The sequence below is a fragment of the Aquarana catesbeiana genome, linkage group LG01, assembly GCF_042186555.1.
Source record: "Aquarana catesbeiana isolate 2022-GZ linkage group LG01, ASM4218655v1, whole genome shotgun sequence".
In the NCBI taxonomy this organism is placed as follows: domain Eukaryota; kingdom Metazoa; phylum Chordata; class Amphibia; order Anura; family Ranidae; genus Aquarana; species Aquarana catesbeiana.
Genome location: NC_133324.1, coordinates 295,989,469 through 296,012,663, shown reverse-complemented (window position 1 = coordinate 296,012,663; position 23,195 = coordinate 295,989,469). Strand labels below are relative to the sequence as shown.

The 23,195-nt window shown below is 43.1% G+C and overlaps 1 protein-coding gene across 2 annotated transcripts in view; it reads right to left on the bottom strand.

Moving 5' to 3' along the window:
* LOC141143526 (protein DGCR6-like) overlaps positions 1-23,195 on the bottom strand; it is a 50,269-nt gene that overhangs the window by 18,412 nt on the left and 8,662 nt on the right. Inside the window, exon 4 of one of the 2 annotated variants that reach the window (XM_073629335.1) lies at positions 16,743-16,982. The exons of the other annotated variant lie outside the window; for it this stretch is intronic. Coding sequence (XP_073485436.1) covers positions 16,743-16,982 — 240 coding nt within the window. The remainder of the gene's footprint in view (positions 1-16,742; positions 16,983-23,195) is intronic. 2 annotated transcript variants of the gene reach the window in all.

The window sequence follows — 23,195 nt, the reverse complement described above, 5'->3', positions numbered from 1 at the left end:
CACTCTGTGGGCTCTTTCAATAGAGAATAGATGAGAAAAAGATTCCGTTCCAAATATTCCCCTAAGCCACTTTTCCAAGAACTCTTCGGGGTGAGGGCCCTCACACCTCTCCGGTAAGCCCACCACCCTCACGTTGTTCCTGCGAGACCTATTTTCCATTTCCTCCATTTTGGTTTTATATAGGCCCATCTGCGTTTTCATTGCTTTGAGCTCTAGCTTTATTGGGGCTAAATCGTCCTCCACCTGGCTCAACCTCTCTTCCAGTGTGCTTGTTCTAGCAATAGTCCTTTGCAGGTCTTGATTTACTGTTATTAGCTCTTCCTTTAGTCCCTTCAGTTGGTCGCACAGGTCGCTTAGGGAGGCCTTGCAGGAGTTAACGGCGCACAGAACATCTTTCAGTGTGGGCTCGACTGTTACTGGTGCGTTTTGCTCAGCGACATTGTTGGTTGCTGTCCCCGAGGACTCACCCACCGAGCTTTTGCTGCTTGCAGTTTTTGCGGTATGCATTACAGCCGGTCCTTTTCCTAGGCTCTTCCTATCCCCGGGGCCCCCCACGCAAGGTTTCTCCTGCTGTTGCTGGGTGTTTTTAAGTGGCGAAGAGGTAGAGGGGTGCGCAAATTTTTCCAGTTTAGCCGCTGCTGCTGCTGCTACCTGGTTCCCCTTCTCTTTAGATGTGCGGGTTGTTTGGGAGCTGATATTCTCCTGCTGCTGCGACTCCTCACCCTTTTTTCTGGTCATAGTTTATTATGTAGGCCAGGGGGTTATATAAGAAGATTTGATTGACCGACAAGTTTACCTTGCCTTCCGTATGATCGCAGTCCCGATGGTGTCCTTATATTTAATTACTATTGGGGTTATCACTCGACCTAATACGATAAATATTTCAATGCTGTTTGGGGTTTCACTTTATTGCCATAGAGCCGCGTGCACCTTGTTTGTATAACTCCACAGACCAGTGGGATCCTCTCTCCCTCACAGGGGGCAAGCCACCATGTTACTGTATGTCCAGTCACCTGAATCTCCCCCTCACTACTTCAAACTACAGCAATTCGCCTCCTGAGGGGAGAGGACAGGCAATCTACTTCCTAAGCAGCAGAGGGGGGGGGGGAGAAAAAAAACACAGCAAAAAATAAAAAAAGACAAAGGTTGTACCTTGATGCTGCCAGATTACCTGGGCAGCGCAGGGACTGACAGGCTCGGTTTCCACTGCTTCTCTCCACGGATGCCGGAGCCGTTGCCCCAGCAACCTCTCCTAGCACAGCGAGTGTCCCGCTCACCACTCCAAAGGGGGAGCCCCCGGCGTCTTCCTCCTCCAATCGTCCCGCTGTCCGAGCGGCAGCGCCGGTGTTCCGGTGTCCAGCGCGAGCACGGGCTAGATGAGAGGGAGCCAGATGAGAGGGAGCCAGGCGGCTGAGCAAGCGCCAGACCTTACGGGGGGACAAAGTGTGGCTATCCGGGCTGGATCCTTCAGGCTGGTTCAAGTGGTCATGGAGGCATTGGGCTGGGGGAGGATCTCACACGCTGCCTCTCACTCCAACATCCGGTCACCGCCCCCTAACAGGACACTTTTTCCTCCAACACTGCACCACTGCCAACTTTAATTTTCAAACCCACTCTTCCACTTAGCATCCTGGTTCTCTTATTTACCTAGAGGTTTAGCGCAGTCTCATGTTTGGGGAGGGCCATTTGTCATAACCCCCCCAAAAGGTAGGCTACAATTAAACTGTCCACATTTATCCAATCTGGTAGCATTTTATTTCAGACCTTAAGCACAGACTCAAATACTTTGTCTAGGTCTTGTCTTCAAACACCAAACTGAAGCCTTTCACAGAAGTACAAAATGTGACAATAATTTTCACTTATGTGTAATACAAACTTTAAAACACTAAGCCCAAAAAGGAGAATAAAAAACCCTTAGAATTAAGATGCTTATCTCTTACTATGACCCCACAATCTAAGAGGTGGTTGGCATCTCTAAACTCATGTTATCATATTGGAATATGCACCTAAAATATCATTGGGCAGACTGACATAATACTGTGCTTTGTTTCTTATTTGTCCTTTTTACAATATCAGTACAATAAATACATTTGTACAAAGTCTCTAAGTCAGTTACAAAAAACGCACATCTTCGTTTGGCTGAAATTTAAAAGGTTGCACCTTCAAAATAAAAGTTGTTTTGTTCATCATGCAAACCATTCCAAGTTTTAAGCAGTTAAAAGCATTTGCAGCAGACTTTACTAAATTCACTTATACAGTCTAATGGAACACTGTAATATGGATCACAGGAATTTACATGTCCATGGTAAAAAGATATGGTTAACTGAAAGAGTGTAATGATAGAGATCATAAATTATATATATATATATATATATATATATATATATCACACATACAGTGTGTATAGAAATAATCGCCCCCCTTAAAATAATCACATTTTGTTACTTTGCAGCCTGAAAATAAGACACACAGTTTTTGTTATCTCCAGCTGTATTTACTTTAGTGCAAAGTTAGAACATCCAAGTGAAAGATATAAACACAAACATGTTAGAAAAAACAAAAAAAAACTAAATCAAAAACAGAATCACAGGAGTTGGAAAAAGGATCACCCCCTCCTAAGAATTACTTGTAAACGCCATCAGGTGTAGCTAATCACCTTCTCAACGGCACACAAAGCCATCGGACTTTCGACTGTGATCAGCCAGTTTCATTTTGATTAGCTCAGCATGAAAAGAGCTTTCTTGGTTCATTCAATCCCTGGTAGTGCAACTGAAGCAAACAATCAACTATGAGTGGCAATGCGCTGTCAAAAGATCTCCAGGATTAAGTTGTGGACAGACACAAGTCAGGACATGGATATAAAAAAAATGTATAAGGCTTTATTCAATGCCTTGAAGCACAGCAAATATCTTAAGAAGTGGAAGGTATAACATAAACCATTCCTGATTCAGGACATCGCTCCAAACTGGATGAAAGTCAGGAGGAAACTGGTCAGAGAGGCTACCAAGAGGCCTACAGCAACTCTGAGGCTGGGTTCACACCATTGCGAATTCGCAATAGCAGGAGATTGTGACCGGCTCTCTATGGAGCCGGTTCACATATCTCCGCAGAAGGTCTGATGCGTTTTGCAGAAAAATGCTGCGCATCTTTTGGTCCGTTTCAGGTCCGAACCCAGCCCAAAATTCGGGCTGAAATCGGACCTGAAATTGTGAACCAGATCGCACCGGACCCCTGCTGTACGCCGCATGCGGCTCAAATGTGAACCGAGCCTGAAGCAGTTGCAGTAATTTATGACAAAGAGTGGTCATTGTGTGCATGTGACAACAATATCACAAATTCTTCACAAATGTGGCTTGTATGGGAAGGTTGCAAGAAAAAAGCCACTCCTCAAGAAAGGCTACATGCAGTCACAACTGAGCTTTGCCAAAACGCACCTTGAAGATTCTGAGGCCATATAGAAAAAAAGGTTATGGTCAGCAGAGACTAAGGCTGGGTTCACACCCACGCGAATTTCACTGCATCCAATTCGTATAGCAGGAGATTAAGACCGACTCTCTATGGAGCCGGTTCACACATCTCCGCAGCGGCTCCAATGCGAATTGCACAGTAGCCCTGTGCATCTTCTGGTCCATTTCAGAAGAAAAAAAATGGGGCTGAAAACGGACCTGAAACTGTGAATGGAGATGCACTGGACCCCCTGCAGTGAGCCGGAGTGTACTGCAGTGTGAACCCAGCCTAAAATTTAATTATTTGGTCTCAACACCTAACAATGTCTGGCAGAAATCCAGTAAAGCTCACCACCTATATAACACCATTCCTACATTAAAGCATTGAGGTGTTAACATCCTATTACGGGGTGTTTCTCTGCAGCAGGGACTGGAGCACTTGTCAGGATAGAAGGAAAAATGGACGGGGCAAAATACCATCAAATTCTTGAGGAAAATCTGCTTCCCTCTGCCAGTTGTCAATGGGAAGGTTTACCTTCCAACATGACAATGACCCAAAGCACACAGCAAAAAATGACCACACAGTGGTTGAAGGAGAAAAAGGTGAATGTCCTTGCATAGCCTAGTCAGAGCCCAGACCTAAACCCCATTGAAAACCTGTGGAATGACATGAAGACTGCAGTCTACAAATGGTCACCATCAAATTTAAGTGAACTTGAACAGTTGTGCAAAGAAGAGTGGGCAAATATTGCAAAGTCTAGATGTGCAAAGTTAATAGAGACATATCCTAACAGACGAAAAGGCTTTAAAGTGGTTGTAAAGTCAGAAGTTTTTTTTTTTTAACTTAATGCATTAAGATAAAAAAACCTTCTGTGTGCAGCAGCCACCCCAGCACCCCCTAATATTTAACTGAGCCCCATCTCTCTGCAGCGATGTGTACAAGTTCCTCGGCTGTCTGGGACTCTCCTCCTAATTGGCTGAGACACAGCGGCGCCATTGGCTCCCGCTGCTGTCAAAGCCAGATAGCCAATCAGGAGGGAGAGGGGACGGGGCCAAACTGGGGCTACGTGTGTGACAGTGGCAGCCCATCAATAGGGGGTGCAACCCCCCCAAAGCTAGTGATAAAAAAAAGTTCCTTTAAGTGTGTGCGGGCGCCGGACACACAGGTGTCTATGGGAAGCATGGCGTTTCTGCAATCGTGATTTCAGCTGGGAAGCTTGATTGGCTTCCTTTAGCGTTTCCTTGGGATGTAGAGCTATGCATCCGAACACTCCCACTGTACAATTATTTTTTGTATGGTGGTTTATGATTGGCGGAGCCATGGAGGACGTAGGGCGGTGCTTTGATCTGCTTCACTTCCTGTTTCGTTGGTCAACTTGTCCCAGTCCCATGGTGGTGGAACACAAGGACTGAGCCTCTCTGAAGTCGGACAGCCATCAGACACACCTGTACCAGGAGTGACTCGCCTCACACTGCCTGCCTCCTTCAGCAAGTAAGTGCTGTGGGAATCAGCAGAACGGTGGCAAGCTCAGGGAGCAATAGGTCCGTGCAGCAGAGAGAGGCAAAGGCAGCAGTCCATGTCATCCATCCATCTCCCTGTGACAGACACAGCAGGGAACACAGAGGGATCACTGGAAAACACACAGACATCATGGTACAGTACACGCAGGGCCAGGACTGGGGGGGCAGAAGGGGCATCTGCTATGCTATTTTCACCATCCTGACTCCTGCTACAGCAGCACCTTTCTCCTCCAACTTTACTTCCCCCTCTCTCCGTATAATGCAAGTCTGTACATCTTCCCAATCACACCGATCCTCCCCCCTCTTTCACTTTCTGCTGTTTGTTTGCTCTCCCCTCACATGCTCACATCCTGCAGCTTCCGGTGTCAGAACCGGGTGTCACTCACCGACTGACACCCATTCCATCCCACATTACTTTTTTCTCTCTTATTTTTAAATCTTTTTATTGAGGGTTTTTGAAAAAGAGTAACATACAAAACAGAGCCTATTGGGCATAATGGCATACCCAGGCTCAGAACCTTTACACAACATAACATGACTTAGAACAGTCAAAAACATTAGTGCCCTAACTGGCACTTAGACAAAAAGTGCACTTCTAAATCTACAGGACACCTGCAAAGTGCTTGTATTTAAACCAGTCAGGGTCAATCTTTAGGGCTTGTGACTTTAAAGCAGGGGGCGGAATGTTTAAGGCGAAAGAGCAGAGTCTGCCTTGGTGGAGGAGGCTTCAGTCCAAATGTCCCACACTTTGTGAAACTTTTGTGGGCATTCCCACGAGAGGTAAGTGGCCTTGTAAAAGGACAAATTAGAGTTGACCATTTTTTTCCATGCAGCCAGGGTAGGGGCAGCTGGAGCGTTCCAGTGAAGTACAATGATTTTTCTTGCTTAAAATAGCAGCACAATCAGAGTTCTCTCTACAGTTGGCTGGGGAGTCAACCAGGCCCAAGAGACAGACCTCTATTGAGTGCGTTATCTGAATAGTAGTCACTGTGCGAATAAATTATATGACCTATACCCAAAAAACCTTAGTAAGACTCACCGGTACCGGTATTTCTACGAGTCTTTCAAGAAAGCACCTGGAGAGAGCGTAGCTCCACCCACTTTCACACTGCAGTCAGTTTCTTTAAAAACCGGTCACTTCCATCATGGCCTCAGTTGTTTATAGAGTACCTCCAGCCATGCTGAAATTAAATAAGCAGAACATAGCAATAACACCACATTTTATATCAAAATTAGGGTGGGTCATCGGTGCTGTCCTGAAAGACTCATAGAAATACTGGTAAGTAAGGTTTTCTCACCTCATCTTTCAGGACAGCACCTGGAGATAAGAGCGTACTTACTCTAGGATGGGACCACCGCCTGCAGGACTTTCCTGCCAAATGATTGCTCTGATGCTGAGAGCAAGTCCAACCTGTAGTGGCAGGTAAAGGTGGAGAAACTTGTACACGTAGCTGCCTTGCAGATTCGTCCCGGTGAAGCCCCCACTCATTCTGCCAAGATGTTGCCACTGCCCGGGTTGAATGGGCCACTACCTTTGCGGGAGGATCTAGCCCTGAAGCCTTATAAGCGTCTTTGATGGCCATTCGCAGCCATCTTCCTATGGTGTTCTTAGAGGCACTGTACCCTTTATGCAGATCTGAGAACAATATGAACAAAGAATTTGATTTTCTGCATTCTTGTGACCTCGAGATAGACATCTGCAATAGATATCTTCTTAAATCCAGGCTATGAAAAGAGCTTTCCTTAGTGCCGGATGGTGTAGGGCAAAAGGTTGGAAGAACGGTTTCCTGTGACCTGTGAAATACTGAAGAAACCTTTGGTAGAAAACCCGGGTCAGTTCTTAGCACTACCTGATCTGGAAAGAGAGAGAAAAAAAAAGGTTCAATGACAGACAGGGCTTGCAGTTCACTCACACTCCTAGCTGACGTAACCACCACTAATAATGCTAATTTTATTGACCGAAACTTAATTGTTGCTTCCTCCGGAGGTTCAAAGAGTTTTTTCGTCAAACCCTATAATACCACAGATAAATCCCACTTGGGGAAAGATTTAAATGGTACTGGCCTAGCTCTGGCCAATGCCTTAAAAAATCTTATGATCAGCGGATCCTGAGATAACTGTCTCTCCAGGAATACCGATAAAGCGTCCACTTGGACCTTTAAAGTATTAGCCGCCAACCCTTTCTCCATTACCTCATGGAGGAATTCTAAAAACAGAAATAACTTTCTGTGGCGAAAAAACTTTTGTCGTACCCCAGTAATTGAAACATTTCCATGTTTTAAAGTAAATGGCGCTAGTGACCTTTTTCCTGCTATTTAGTAGGGTTGAGACTAGTTTGTTGGACAAACCCTTTCCCTTTAAGGATCTGCTCCTCAGTAACCAGGCTGTCAATCTGAGATGCTAGACATTGGGATGTTGAATGGGCCCGAGTTAGGTCTTTTCGTAATGGAAGGAACCAATGGGGTTCCACTGCCATCTTCTGCAAGGTTGAAAACCATGCCCTCTTGGGCCAAAACGGAGCCACTAAGATTATGCTTGTAGCCTCCTTTTGCAGTTTCTTGAGTACCAACAGGATCATCTGAAAAGAGGGAAAGGCGTAGCACAAGTGGAAGGTCCATGGCTGAGCTAGTGCGTCCAGGCCGTCCACTTGATCTCGTCTCTTCAGGGAGAAATAAACTGCCACCTTTGCATTGGCCTGAGATGCGAATAGGTCAATCTGGGGAGCTCCCCGTTTTCCTATTAGCATCTGGAATACCTCTGTATTCAGACTCCACTCGGATTCTAGTTTAATATTTTCATATTCAAAATTAATCGAAATTTCCCTGATGGCTTCTTGACTAGGAACACGTGCGAATAGCACCCTCGTCCTTCCTCTTCCCGGGGAACACAGATAATCACTCTTTGCTGAATAAGTTCTTGCAGGAGAGATGACATTGCTAGGGACTTCTCTTGGTCTCGGGGAGTCCGAGTTATGTAAAAACGACTTGGTGGGGACTGCGACAACTCCGATGAGGACAAACAGACTGGTTGTTGCTGTCTTCCACTGTGGGAAAAAGGACTGCAGTCTTCCACCCACAGTCAGAGGACTGTCACTGATTTTTAGTGGTTTGGTTACGAGGTTCGAATAGCACAACCAATTTGCCACACCCTCTCTGGGACCTCCAGGGTCTCTTGTATCCCGTCTCCTTTGTGTCCTGGGTTTGGCGAAAAGTACGAAAAATTTTCTTAACTTGAATGTTTACTTTCTTTTTTACTGGGAAGGCCTTCTTTTTATATGCGGTCCTATCCAACACAGCTTTAAGATCCGGACCAAACACTAAATACCCCTCGAACGGAAGACCCCATAAGTTCGCCTGAGAAGCAGTATCTCCCGACCATGTTTTTTTTTTTTTTTTTTTTTTTTTTTTTTCCACTTCAGCGAAAATTTTCCGAGAGACATTATTTCAACTTTATGTGTCAAACTTTATCTCTTCTCCTTTTTCACATCATTGTGGATTGTTTCCGTCACATCTTTATTATTTTTCCCTTCTAGGATATTCTTAAATATTTTTAAAAACCGGCGACAAACCGCCTTCTATAATTATAAACCCTATTATTATCTTATTCTCTCTCAGTTCCTCTTATTTCCCCCCACCCCCCTCCCCCTCCCCTGTGTCTGGTCCGTTCCTTTATGTTATTTATTTATCCACTTGGCTCTGCACCTGTTCTTTCTTTTATCCTATCTAAATAAATATCCGAGACTTTGTAGTTTTTCCAACTTTCCCATCTACTATTATCCCCTTTCTCTCCTCCTTCCATTTTGTAGTGATAATCTATTTCCTTTAGCCAGTTTCTAATGTCTGGTTTTCCACTTTTTAGCCAATTCTTGGGAATTAAGGCCTTGGCCGCATTCAGGAGGTTAGGTATTATTGATTTTCTATATTGTTTCTTAGGTTTATTGTAGATATGGAAGAGGCATGTCCAAATATTTTGTTCTATTTCTTCTCCAGTTATTTCCTTTATGTTGTTTAACACTTCCTTCCAGTACTCCATTATTATTGGGCATTCCCACCATATGTGTATGATCGTTGCTATTTGGCCACATTTTCTCCAACACAAGGAGGTTCTATCTTGATGGAATCTGTGTATTCTTACTGGGGTCATATACCATCTTGATACTAGTTTATAATTCATTTCTATGGTCTTCATGTCCCAGGCCTTATTATATCCCATTTCTATCATTTTTTCCACTTTTTGGTTATCTATTTTTAAATTCATTTCTTTTTCCCATTGATTTATATATTCTGGTCTTTCTTGTGCTTCCAAATCTGTCAGTATACTATAAATTTTTGATGTTCCGTTTTTTAATGGTGTTTCATTGCTACATAGCTTTTCCAGTGCAGTTAATTTTGTTTCATCTCTCAGTGGGTGTGGTATTGTGCTTACTAGGTGCCTTATTTGAATATAATTCCATTCATTCATCTTCCATCCATTCCTTTCCTCTATTTCTACTCGTGTTCTTATTTTGCCATTTCTAGTGATATCTTTCAGTCGTGGGTTACCTATTCCTTGAATTTCAAATATTTCCCTCCCAGGGGTGAAGAGATTCGATCCTGTGAGTGCTAATAGTGGTGAATTATATTTCCATTCATTCTTTAAGTGAATGGTGTCCCAAATTTTAAATACATTTTTTGTTATTTCGTGCGTGTCGGTGTCCAATATTCTATATTTCCGTGGAATCCAAATATTCTTATGTAGTGTGGCTCCACTTATTGTGTTTTCCATTTCCACCCATTTTTTTTCATTTTTCTCATTTGTCCACTCTAACATTCGTGTTAAAACTATGGCTTTATAGTACCTACTTATATCTGGGACGGCAAGACCCCCATGCTCCTTTTTTCTTGTGATCAGCGTGTATTTAATTCTTGGTTTTTTATTAAGCCATATGTATTTTAGCAGGATTGTTTTAATTATTTTAAAAAAGCTCTGCGGGATTTTTACTGGTAACATCTGTAATCTGTAATTTATTTTAGGTAATATCGTCATCTTAAACATATTTATTCTTCCAATCCATGAAAGTGGCTGTATTCTTAACTTTTTCATTTCTTCTTTGACCTCATTGATCAGTGGAATAAAGTTTGCCTGATAAATTTTTTCGACTCTAGGAGTTATTTTAATTCCAAGGTAATTGAGTTCTTTTACCCAAGTGAATGGGAATTCTTTTTGTAAAAACTGAACTTCCTTTTCCTCTAGACCTATGTTTAATATTTCCGTTTTTATTGGATTAATTTTGAAGTTTGACAGTTCTCCGTATTTTTTAATTTCTTTCAGTATGTTTGGGAGTGACACTCTTGGGTTGGATACGTACATCAAGATGTCGTCCGCGTAGGCAGCGATCTTATGCTCTTTTCCTCCTAGTTTCGCTCCTTCTACCTCTTTGTTATTGCGGAGTGTTACTAATAGTGGTTCTAAGGCCAATACATATAATAGTGGAGACAGTGGACAGCCTTGCCGTGTTCCATTCTGCATCTTAATTTTTGGAGAGAGTCTACCGTTTACTTTTACGACTGCTGTCGGGCCATTATACAAATTTGTTATCCACTTCATCATTTTTGTCCCAATACCCAAGTGCCGCAATGTATCCATCATGAAACCCCAGTCTACCCTGTCAAATGCTTTTTCTGCATCCAATGACAGGAATAGAACTGGGGTCTCATTCTGCACCTTCTTGTGCAACATCAATAATGATTTTAGGCTGTTGTCCCGCCCCTCTCTCCCCGGGACAAAACCAGTTTGGTCCGGGTTGATCCACAGTGGGATTAGTTTTTTTATCCTAGTGGCCAGGATCTTGGAGTACAGCTTCGTATCAGCGTTCAATAGGGCTATTGGCCTGTAGCTTGAGCAGTTAACTTTGTCTTTCCCTTCTTTTGGTAGTATTGTAATATGAGCTAATAACGATTCACTTCTTATTTCTTCATCTTCCCCTAAGGAATTCATATATTCTAATAGTTTTGGAGTCAGCTGTTCTTCAAATTTTTTATAGTATTTGACCGTAAACCCGTCTGGTCCTGGGCTTTTTCCTACGGGAGTTTCCTTTAATGCCAGTTTTACCTCTTCATGCGTAATATTTTTTTCCAATTCTTCTAGTTGGTCTATTTTTAGTTTTGGTAAGTTTGCTTTTTTTAAATATTCTTGTATCTTCTTTGTTCTTGTATTCGCTTCTTTCCAACTTTCCTGTCCTTTTATTGCATAAAGGGAGCTGAAGTATTTTTGAAATGTTATCGCTATATCTGTGGTTTTATTTACCACTTCTCCTTTTTCATTTTTGATCTTCTCAATGTAATTCAAAGACTTCTTTTTTTTTACCAGATTTGCTAGGTATTTTCCTGGTTTATTAGCCCATTTATATTTTTCTTGTACTACTCTGTTGTAGTCCTTCCTTTCTTCTTGTTCCATCCAGTCTTTTAATTGCTCTCTCTTTTGAGATAGTAGGCCGAAGATTTTGTTGTTTACTTGATTTTTGTGTTTTCGTTCCAATTCATAAATTTCTTTAATTATTTGTTGCATGTTTGTTTTCCTTTCCTGTTTTTTTCTTGCCCCTATAGCTATTAACTTGCCCCTAATAACAGATTTATGCGCCTCCCATATTGTTGCTTTCGATACTTCTGGTGTATCGTTTTCTTCAAAATATCTTTTAATTTCTTCTATGATGCTTATTTCGGTCTCACTGTCTTCTAATAAAGTTTCGTTGATTCTCCATGGACCCCTTTCAAGGACTTCTCCTTTTATTTTCATTCTCAAGATTACTGGGCTGTGATCTGAGGCGGTTATTATGCCTATTTTTGTTTCTTCTATTTCTTCCAAGTTTCTATGTTCGACCATGATGTAATCCAATCTGGAGTAAATTTTGTGTACTGTTGAGTAGAATGTGTAGTCCTTTGTGCTGGGGTGCTGAATTCTCCAAGGGTCTATTAGTTGTTGTTCATATAATGTTCTTTTTAATTTCTTTAGTTGATTTACCTCTTTGTCCCTTACTCTTGAGGTACTGTCCATTTTATTATCCATGCTGAAGTTGAAGTCTCCAGCTAGTATTAATTTCCCTTGCTTGAATTCCATTAGTATTTTAATTATATCTATCAAATATTTTTTAGGGTTCTTATTAGGACAGTAGACATTGGCCAATGTATATTTTACCCCATGTATAGTTCCTGTAATAAAAAGATATCGACCCTCCGGGTCTATTTTCCTTTGATCTATTAGAAAACGTACATTTTTCCCTATACCGATGGCTACTCCTTTGGCCCTTCTTATTGGCGAGTCTCCTTGATACCATGTTGGTATGTTTCTTGAATAAATTTTGGCACTTGAGTTTTGGGTTATATGCGTCTCCTGTAGGAAAATTATTTCTGCTTTACTTTTTTCTAGTTCTCGGAGGATGATATTTCTCTTCCCTGGGGAATTTAGTCCTCGGACATTGTAAGAGATTATTTTTATGCTGTTTACATTTTCCATTCTTGTGCCTTTTCTTCCCCGCCCGTCCTCCGGCCCTCCCCCCCACGCGGTCCCCCTAGGAGACCGGATGGAGGGGACACCCAGCGGACGCACGGGGTCTCCTCATCTCTTGTCTCAGAATAGGTGTGCCTATGTAACCACTCATGTGACTCAGACCTCTCCCTCCCCACCCTCCCTCCCCCTCCCTCCTCCCACCCTCCCCCTCCCTTTTTTCTGATATGGGTTTTTTACCCCCATATTCTCTAGAGCTGAGAGCATTTTACTTTGTTTTGTGGGGCACGCTCTGCCCCCTCTGCTCTATTTATTGTGAGGCGGAGCTCTGTAAGACACCCTATTTACCCCCCTGCCTAAGCACTAATAGGGCGACCCCCTGTCCACTCCGTGAGTCCCTGTCTCCCTCTCCCTGCGTTTTTGTTGTGTTTTACCAATCCTTTCACTTTCCTTTTTTTCCCATCCCATCAACCCCAGCCCCCCCCCCCCTTTCCACTCTAAGGCCCCTTGCACCGTTGTGTGGTATTTTCTCAGATATTAATTTCCTCGAGAGTCCACATCTTGATGTCTGATCCTTGAATTTACTTGCCACTGTAGGTCATCTCTTGCCGTTATTCGCTCCTGACTATTTGCGTATTTTTCCAGTTCTGGGGAGGGGATTTCTAGTTTGTTGCAAAAGTCCGGAATCTCCTCCACATGTCTTAGCCTCGCACTTATTCCGTTTTTCCTTGCTATTAGACATGCTGGAAAACCCCAGTTGTATTGAATTTCTTGCTCCCGGAGGATTTCTAATAATGGCTTTAGTATCCGTCGTCTTTTCAACGTTTCTTGAGATAAGTCTTGAAATATTTGTAATTTACCTCCCGCAAACTCTATTTGTGTTTTCCTCTTTAGGTTTATCCAGATCTGTTTTTTTTCTTCCCATTTTTCAAAGCGTACGATTACATCTCTAGGTGTTTCCCTTGCAAACCTTTGAGGTTTTTTTACTCGAAAGACACTTTCTATTCCTATTGTGTTAGTTGTTTCCTTTCCCAAGATTTGGTTGAAGAGATTGTTCATTTTTTCTATTAGATTTTCTGCTTGTTCTGTTTCCGGTAACCCACGTATTCTCAAGTTTTTCTTTTTATCTCTATTTTCTTGCTCTTCTATTTTATATGATTGTTCCTGTTGTTCCCGTTTTAATTTCTTTATTTCATCTTCTAGTTCCTTTATGTTTTTTTGATGTAGGTCTACTTTGATCTCTACTTCTTCCACTCTGTTTAACATATATCCCATATCTTTATGGAGTGTTGACATCTCTGCTTTTAGGGAATTCTCTAGTGCCGCAAACATTTTTTCCATATCCTGTTTTGTTGGCAACTGTGGCCCTTGTTGTCCTTCCTCCTTTCCTCTGTCTTCCTCTCCCATTTCTGGCTCCATTCTGGGTTCTGAGAGGTGGCTGGTTTCTGTTTGTACTTTATACTGGCCTTTTTTATCCTTGTTGCCCCTCCTTTTTGTATCTATTTGTCTGCCCTTTGAACCCACTTGTTTCTCTCCTTCTCCGATTCCTTGCTGTATATACCTGTTCATAGGGCCTGGACTTGGGCCTAGGCTGGTCCTAGGTGATTTCGGTATTGCTCCCGCACTTCTTGTTGTTTTCCCCTTCATGTTTGTTTCTATGGCTGGATTTATAAGATCTTCAAAGCTGCCTTCCAGAATACCCCTTGATTGGGATTTCTTAATGATGAAAAAATCTCCCAGCCTTTTTAAATTGACTTATTTTTACTAATATTTCTTTTATTCCGTTCTCATACCCGGCATCCTCCCCACAATCCAATAATAGAAATAAATTAATGAGATATGAGTGGTCCCCGTTTTCCAGAAGTTATGTTACTACCTTAAATACATTAAGCATTCCTTAGTGCTGTTCAATTGTTTAAGCGTTCTTAAGCTGGAAAAAAAAAAAAAAAAAAAAAAAAGGCTCAAAAACGCTCAAAAACGCTATTGCAAAAATGCTGAAAAAAAGCTGGAAAAAGTTAAAAAAAAAAAAAAAAAAAAAAAAGTCACTGCAAAGACACCGGCGTCTTCACAGCGCTTTTCCAGCAGCCCGTGTGCATGGGGGCCCAGGTGCTCAGCAAAATAATTCAAATGTTTTAGCGATATAATGCAATCTAATTCAAGTATTCAGCAAGATGATTTATATATTCAGCAGTATAGTTCCAGTATAAGCTTATTTGTTCCACATTTTGTTACTATGGAATTTCTTCTTATTCTATAGTTTGTACTATCAAGCCTATAATTAGTACCCTTTGCAAAAAAAAAAAAAAAAAAAAAATTCACAAGAAAGGGAGATACTGCAGCAGCAGCAGCAGCAGCAGCAGCAGGCAGGTGGGGGCTGGGAGACAACTCTTCCGTTGGCTTGTCTTTCTTTCACCTTCTCCTTCTCTTCTCCCCTGTTCCCCCCCCCTGTTTTTATTGTTTTTCTTAGCTCACTTGATTCTACTTTTTCAGCTCTTTCGCCTTTTCCCCTGCTTGTTCACTTCAAGACAATTGCAATAGAAGAGCCAAAAGAGGAGGAAAAAACAAAAACAAAAAAAAAACGCTCCAAAAACGCTCAAAGACGCTATTGCAAAAACGCTGAAAAAAGTAAAAAAAAAAAAAAAAAAAAAAAAAAAGTCACTGCAAAGACACTAGCGTTTTCACAACGTTCTCCCAACAGCCCATGTGCATGAGGGCCCAGGTGCTCATAAAAATAATTCAAATGTTTTAGCGGTATAATGCAATCTAATTCAAGTATTCAGCAAGATGATTTATATGTTCAGCAGTATAGTTCCAGTATGAGCTTATATGTTCCACATTTTGTTACTATGAAATTTCTTCTTATTCTATAGTTTATACTATCGAGCCTATAGTTAATACCATTTGCAAAAAACAAAAACAAAAAAAAGACCAAAAAAAAAAAAAAAAAAAAAAAAAAGGATCACAAGAAAGGGAGCTACTGCAGCAGCAGCAGCAAACAGGTGGGGGCTGGGAGACAACTCTTCCGTTGGCTTGTCTCTCATTCACCTTCTCCTTCTCCCCTGTTCCCCCCCCTGTTTTTATTGTTTTTCTTAGCTCACTTGATTCTACTTTTTCAGCTCTTTCGCCTTCATTTACTTTCGCTTTTTATTCCATTTTATTTCGTTTTATTTCAATATGTTCTTTCCCTTTCCCTTTCTCTTGCTCCATTACTTTTCCTTTGCCTTTTCACTTCAAGACAATTGCAATAGAAAAAAAGCCAAAAAAAAAAAAAAAAATACGGTACTTATCTTTTAGTTGTTGTTGAATTTGGGACAAAAAGGGACGCTCACTACAGCTTGTTGCAGTCAGACGCAGGTACAAACTTCCTCTGGCTTACTCCACAAGACAGCTCAGTGAGTGATGAGCAGGGGGGGCGGGGAGGGAAGCTACCTACACCTTCTCATCAGGCCGATCATTCCTCTCAGCTGCAGGGAGAGGGTTCTCAGGATCCTCACGCCGTGCACAGAGCCATTACCAGGCTCCTCCCTCCAGCTGTGTTTCTCCCGACCATGTTTTAACCCAAAATGCTCTACGCGCTGAGTTTACCAGGGCCAAGGATCTTGCAGACATCTTTATAGATTCTGCGGAGGCATCTGCCACTACTGCTTTCTGTAATACTGGTAAAGTGGATCTTTACGGGAGGTTCCTGCTTCAATATGGCTTTTCAACTGTTCGAGCCAGTGCTCTAGGTTCTTGGCCACCACAGTTGAAGCCATAGCTGGTTTTAAATTGGCTTAGGTTGAGTCCCAGGCTTTTTTTTTTTTTTTTAACAGGAAATCTGCCCTTTTATCGATGGCGTCTTTTAGGACGCCCATATCCTCAAATGCCAGGTCTGTATTCCGTGACACTTGTGAAAAGGCTGCATCAAGTTTTGTTTTTTTATTCCATACTCGAGTGCTATCCTCTTCGAAAGGGAATCTCTAAGTGATTTGGAGAAAAAAGGGGCCGTTTCCGGGTCATTCCACTCTCTTTTTACCGTTTCCGACAGGAATTTATGAACTGGGAATACACTATGTTTAACTTCTCCCCAAGCCCTGAAACATTTTGTCATGTAAAGATAACTGGGCTTTGTCCTCTTTGATGTTCAAAGTCGTATGAATGGTCTTTAAACATCCACCTCTTCTAGGGATAATCCGTAGCGTGAAAAAGCTTCTTTTTCCTCGTCCTGCAGGCTCCCCCCCACCCAGGGAAATAAGTGAGGGAAAAAACAAGACCCATAGAGGATAAGATACAGGGACCTCAGACCCTGCTTACCTGGGTCTGGCTGGTGTTAGTGGCTCCTGCCACCACCGCTCGGTCCCCTGGATCCATATTGCTGAGTCTCCAGTGGCGTCCGGCTGCTTTTATATTTGATTTTCTTGGGCCTTTTGTCGCTGTGAGAACCGGAAACGACACCAGCTGAGGCCTCCTCCCGCTGCGTTCCAGCAGCCGGAACCGGAAGCTGCACGCACCACCAGAAGTCCCGCCCCCGGCCAGAAACGACGCGTTCGCCACCTGGGAGCCGGAAAGCATGGAGGCCAGGAATAGCAAAGAGTATACAAGAAAAAGGGGGAGGAAAAACCGCGCTGTCTTAAAGTAATAAGTAGTAGCTGCCAGCACAACAGAAAATCTGTATGTAAGTGAACTAAAGTGAAAATAGTATAGTGCAGCGCTAGTTGTGATAATGAAAATAAAATCCCGCTAACATAGTCTGCACTAGTAACAAGGGATTGGTAATGTGTACAAAATGTAGATAAAATTACATAAATACAATAGTGACCTAATCTGAAAAATTACATTTACATAAAACATCAATATATGTGCATAGTGATATAAAGTCCATATAATAAATTCCGATACATAAAGTGACTATGCAAAAATGAATAATTTTGAACGAGTTGTCTGTAGATAATCCACCACCAATAGAGAGAGAGGCTTACCAGACAGGTTGAACCCAACTAGGCATACGCTTAATGAGTCAACCGGAGCTTTTGGTGTGACAAACCCAGGGTACACAACAGCGTACACAGCTTCCAATGTAGACCAATCAAGCAGGGGTCCCTCACAGTGTTTAGCATCAATGGGTATTCACCAAGGTATAGTGACCAAGGATCAAAGGAAATTCCCCCCAGTGTTGTATGTTGTAAAAGGAGAAAGAATGAGCCACATAGTGTGATACCATTTAATACAAAGCATTTATTGAATAAGTAAAAATGGTCACTCACATTTGAGAAGGCATAAAAAAGCGATAATATAAAATCAAATGACGCAGTGGCATCAGCAGAGCCTGTCCCGACGCGTTTCATCTCAATAAGACAAGATGATGTCTTAAGAGCACAGTCAATGGTAGCGTTACATTTCCGGCACGTGCTGGAAATGAAACTGTTTTATGGATGGGTTTACTTCTGCTTTAATGGCCAAAATCACAGTTTGAGTTTTTGATTCTGAGTTGGCTAACATTTTCCCATTCTTCCCATTCAGGTGATATATAATCACCTGATAAATGGCAATTACAGCCCTGCATTACTAACAGTTTCATTTTTCAGTTTGTTTGCGCCCCCTCAAAAATTTTGAGCACCAGCTGCCACTGGTGTCTGAATGAACACAGGGAGCTGTGGCTCGGCTCGGGTGCCCCCATAGCAAGTCACTCGACAGGAGGGAGAGGCCAGGAGAGCCGAAGAGGGACCCGATAAGAGGAAGATCTGGGATGTCCTGTGCAAATCCACTACACAGAGCAGGTAATAAGTATAATATGTTTGTTATTTTTGGAGAGCGAAAAAAAAAAAAAAAAAAACACACGAGACTTTACAACCACTTTATTTAACCACTTGCCGACTGCGATATACGTCGGCATAATGACAGCGGTGGGCAAATGGGCGTACCTGTACGTCCCCTTTAATTGGCGGGGCTAGCAGGCACCGTGCCCGTGGACTCGACGTCCGCCGGTGTCACGGAGCTGCAGAATGGGGAGATGCATTTCCCCGTTCTGCCTTGTGACATGACAGAGATCACTGCTCCCTGTGATCGGGAGCAGCGAACGGTGTCATGTCCTAGGTCGCCCATCCCCCCCACAGTTAGAATCACTCCCTAGGATACACTTAATCCCTTGATCACCCCCTAGTGTTTAATCCCTTCCCTGCCAGTGTCATTTATACAGTGATCAGTGCATTTTTATAGCACTGATCACTGTATAAATGACAATGGTCCCAAAATAGTGTCAAAAGTATCTGATGTGTCCGCCATAATGTCGCAGTCACAATAAAAGAAAAAAAAAAAAAAAAAAAAAATCGCAGATCGCCTCCTTTACTAATAAAAAAAATATTAATAATAAAAATATCCCCTATTTTGTAGACGCTATATCTTTTGCGCAAACCAATCAATATATGCTTATTGCGTTTTTTTTTGTCCAAAAATATGTAGAAGAATACATATCGGCCTAAACTGAGGAAAAAGGCATAGTTAGACTTACCGGTGACGGTATTTCTAAGAGCCTTTCAGGACAACCCTGGAGAGAGCATAGCTCTGCCTTCTTTACAGGAAACACATGCCGGCATTAAATCCCTCCTCTTCCACCATGGCCTCAGTTATTGTGGTCTCCGACAACTGGAAAACAAAGCACAGAAAACCACCAAACCACCATGATAGACTTTTAAAACCACTTCTGAGATAAACAAAGGGAGGGAAGTAACGGTTGTCCTGAAAGGCTCTTAGAAATACCATCACCGGTAAGTCTAACTATGCCTTTCTCAACTCGCCTTTCAGGACAACCTTGGAGAGGATAACAGAGAAACTTACCCTAGGGTGGGACTATTGCCTGCAGTACCTTCCTGTCGAAGGCTTGATCTGCGGAGTACAGTAAATCCAACCGATAGTGTCGGAGAAATGTTCAATAATTGGACCAAGTAGCAGTCTTACATATTTGTTCAGGCGTAGCACCGACTCTTTCAGCCCAGGAAACTGCCATAGATCTTGTGGAATGAGCAGCAATACCTGAAGGGGGTATTTCTCCTTTTGCTTTATAGGCCTCTGTGTTTGCCCATCTAAGCCATCTGCCCAATGTACTTTTGGAAGCTTTCTCTCCCTTGTGTGAGCCTGAGAAAACCACAAAGAGAGCATTCGATTTTCTGAATTCTTTGGTTACTGTAAGAAAGTGTAACAAACATCTCCTCATGTCCAGAGTATGAAAAATTTCTTCTCCTGGATTGGTCGGATTTGGAGAGAAAATGGGCAGGATTATTTCTTGTGATTGATGAAAAGTAGAAGAAACCTTAGGAAGAAATGCTGGGTCCGTTTGAAGGACCACTCTGTCTGCAAAAACTTTCAGGAAAGGTTCCTGCAACTGCCAGAGCTTGGAGCTCACTGATTCTTCTTGCAGAGGTGATGGCCACCAGAAAAATTGTTTTGAGAACCAAATTCTGCAATGATGCTTCTTGTAAGGGTTCAAACGGAGCTCCGGAGAGACCCTTCAAAATAATAGACAAATCCCAACTGGGGAAATCTTTAAGGGCTACTGGCCTATTTCGTGCGAGTGCCCTGAAAAATCTTGCGATTAAAGCTTCTTTGGATAAAGTTCTTTCAAAATAAACAGATAAAGCCGCCACCTGAGTTTTCAGGGTGCTGGCTGCCAGACCCTTCTCCATTCCCTCATGGAGAAATTTAAGAGCAGATACTGAACTCTTAACCTGGAGGCCTTTAGAAGCACACCAGGAGTTAAATTTTTTCCAAACCTTCAAGTATATGGCCCGAGTGACCTCTTTTCTACTTGAAAGAAGGGTCTTTACTACTTTGTCCGATAAACTTTTGCCTTCAAGAGGTCTTCTTCAGAAACCAGGCTGTTAACTGAAGATAGTCCACTTCCGGATGGTTCACTAACCCCTGCGATAGAAGGTCCTTTCTGGACGGTAACTTCCATGGAGGTTCTGTTGCTAGATTTTACAGAGCCGCGAACCAAGGCCTTTTTGGCCAGAAGGGAGTGACCAAGATCAGATTGGCCTTTTCTTCAGGAGCCACCCTAAGCTCTTGAGGTGGGTCTGGGGATGCCTGGATATTTGATAAGACTTGTTCTTTGGAGTCCGTGAAGAACAACAGGTCATCCAGATAGGGAACGACTAAAATCCCTCTCAACTTCAGAGGTTCCAGAGCTTCCGCCATTATTTTTGTGAAGATCCTGGGGGAGGATGAAAGTCCGAATGGTAGAGCTCTGAATTGGAGGTGCCATACCGAGTTCCCCAGATCCACTCCCAGGCATAGAAACTGTTGAGAAGTCCAATTTATTGGAACATGAAGATAAGCATCTCTTAGATCCAGGGATGCCATAAAACAGCCTGGAGTTAGCAACTTTGTTATTGAAAAAATTGAGTCCATCCTGAAATCTGTGTACGGTATTGATTTGTTCAAAATTTTTAAGTTCAGGATCAAGTAGTACTTCCCTGAAGGCTTCTTTACCAGGAATATAAGAGTAGAAGCCCCTGCCCGCCTGATTTTTTGGGACCTGGATGATTACTTCTTGCTGGATCAGATCCTGCACTAGGCTCATCATTGCAGAAGCTTTTTCCCGATCTCTTGGTAGGGCTGTAACATAAAATCTGCTCTGGGATGGCTCTTAAAATTCCAGCCTGTATCCCTGAGTTATAATGCTTTTTACAAACAGACTTGGAGATGTCATGTTCCACTGTAGGTGAAAGGCTGACAATCTTCCCCCTACTGGGGTGAGATTGTCACTTACTTTTAGAGGGCTGGTCTGGGGGAGATCTGAAAAGAACTCCTTTTCCCTTACCCCTTTGGGAGACCCAACGGCTCTTAAGTTCCTGCTCCTTACTCTTATGGGGCTGTTGAACAGCACGATAATTCTTTTTAAATCGGCTGTTTCTTTTTGGCAGGAAAAGCCTTTTTCTTGTCGGCTGTCCTATCTAAGGCTGTTTCAAGGCCTGGACCAAAAAGAAAATCACCTGAAAAAGGTAAAACTGCACTGCTTAACCTTAGAAGCTGTGTAACCAGACCAGGTCTTCAGCCAGACCACAAGTCTGGCTGAGTTCACCAGTGCTGATGACCTTGCCGCCAACTTGACTGATTCAGCCGATGCATCAGCCATATACCGCTTTTAGAATTAAGGGAAAAGACTAACAAATCTTTACGCGGAGTGCCCGCTTCAACGTGGCTTCTCAGCTTCTCCACCCAGCATTCCAGGTTCCTTGCCACAACCGTGGAAACCATAGCAGGTTTGAGACTGACTGATGTAGCATCCCAAGCTTTTTTAAGAAGGGAGTCTGCCTTCTTATCCATCGGGTCCTTCAGCACCCCCATGTCCTCAAACGCAAGGTCTGTGCATCTAGAAACCTGCGAGAAGGCAGTATCTACCCGTGGTTTCTTATTCCAAACTTCAGAGTCTTTATCTTCAAATGGAAACCTTCTCCTAAAGGGCCTTGGAGAAAAAAGGGGCCCTCTCAGGGTCCTTCCACTCTTTCTTGACTGACTCTGATAGGACCCTATGCACTGGAAACACTCTGCGTTTAGATTCATCCAGACCCGGTTACATTTTGTCGTGTGCTGACTGTTGTACCTTTTCTTCCTGAATTTCAAGAGTAGTGTAGATTGCTCTTAAGTGGTCGTCCACTTTCTCTAGGGATAGCTTGTACCGAGAGGTTCTGCTATCGTCTTCTTCTTCCTCCTCATCAGAGTCCCTGAGTGAGAGAAGAGTACTTTCCCCTTCATCACCTGAGTCCTCAGTCTCCACTGGTCTAGATAAGGATGCTTTTGGACTAGATGGTAGATTCTGGGGCTCAACCTGAGCTGCTGGGTTCTATACTAATAGGGACCTGACTGAATTCAGCGAGTTTGTAAGTTCCCTTACAGAGGAGAATAAGTTCTTGTATTGCTGGGACGTTTCCTCCTCCACCAGGTACTTAATATTAATGCCTTCTGCCATGAATCTCTAAGGGGGTTTTTGCAAGAAGGGCATTTCCTTTGACTTGGTGGATTTGCATGTTTTGTTTTTGCTAACGCTTTTTCCTGTAATGAGAAACAATTTAAACTAAACCCAGTGTCCCTTGAAACCACAACACTAATATATAGCAAAGCCACCACCAAGTCGAGGAAAACAGAAACCCAAGCAGTGTTAATAGTGAGGCACCGAGTCAATGCTGCAGGGTCCGAGAGAAGTAACCTCTGACTGTGCAGCTACAGGCTCCCCACAGGGAGGCAAACAAACAAAAACCAATAAAGCCCATAAGGATTAGAAACAAAGGCACCACTGTACCTCTCTTAACTGGGCTTGACCGGTGCTAAGGGCGCCTGTATCCGCCGATGCTGTCTTGCTCTCATCCATTTTTGCAGAGAAACCGCAGCAAATGACAAAAAACCCACAGGTTTTTAAAACTTTTCCCGGTCCCCGCGTCATCAGCGAGGGCCGGAAGCAGAAGCGCTGGTCTATGGACCCGCCCTCTGATCCCTGCGTTCCAGGCGCTTGGAACCACTGGCCCCCTCAGGAAGCTGTGTCACCAGACATGACGCCCTCGTTGGCCGGGACCCGGAACCGAAATGCTGGAGATGTTGCTGACCAGCAGTGGGCCCCCGCTCGTCCACCAGAGCCATCTCCTAGGACCTGAAATAGCGGACTCCAGGCACCAGACGCCGCACTCCCTGAGGGCCCTAGCTCCCCTGAGATGGAGAGACCGAAGGCCCTGGAACACCCCCCACCCCTGGGGGGTGCTAGGATGGTCACTGAAACTA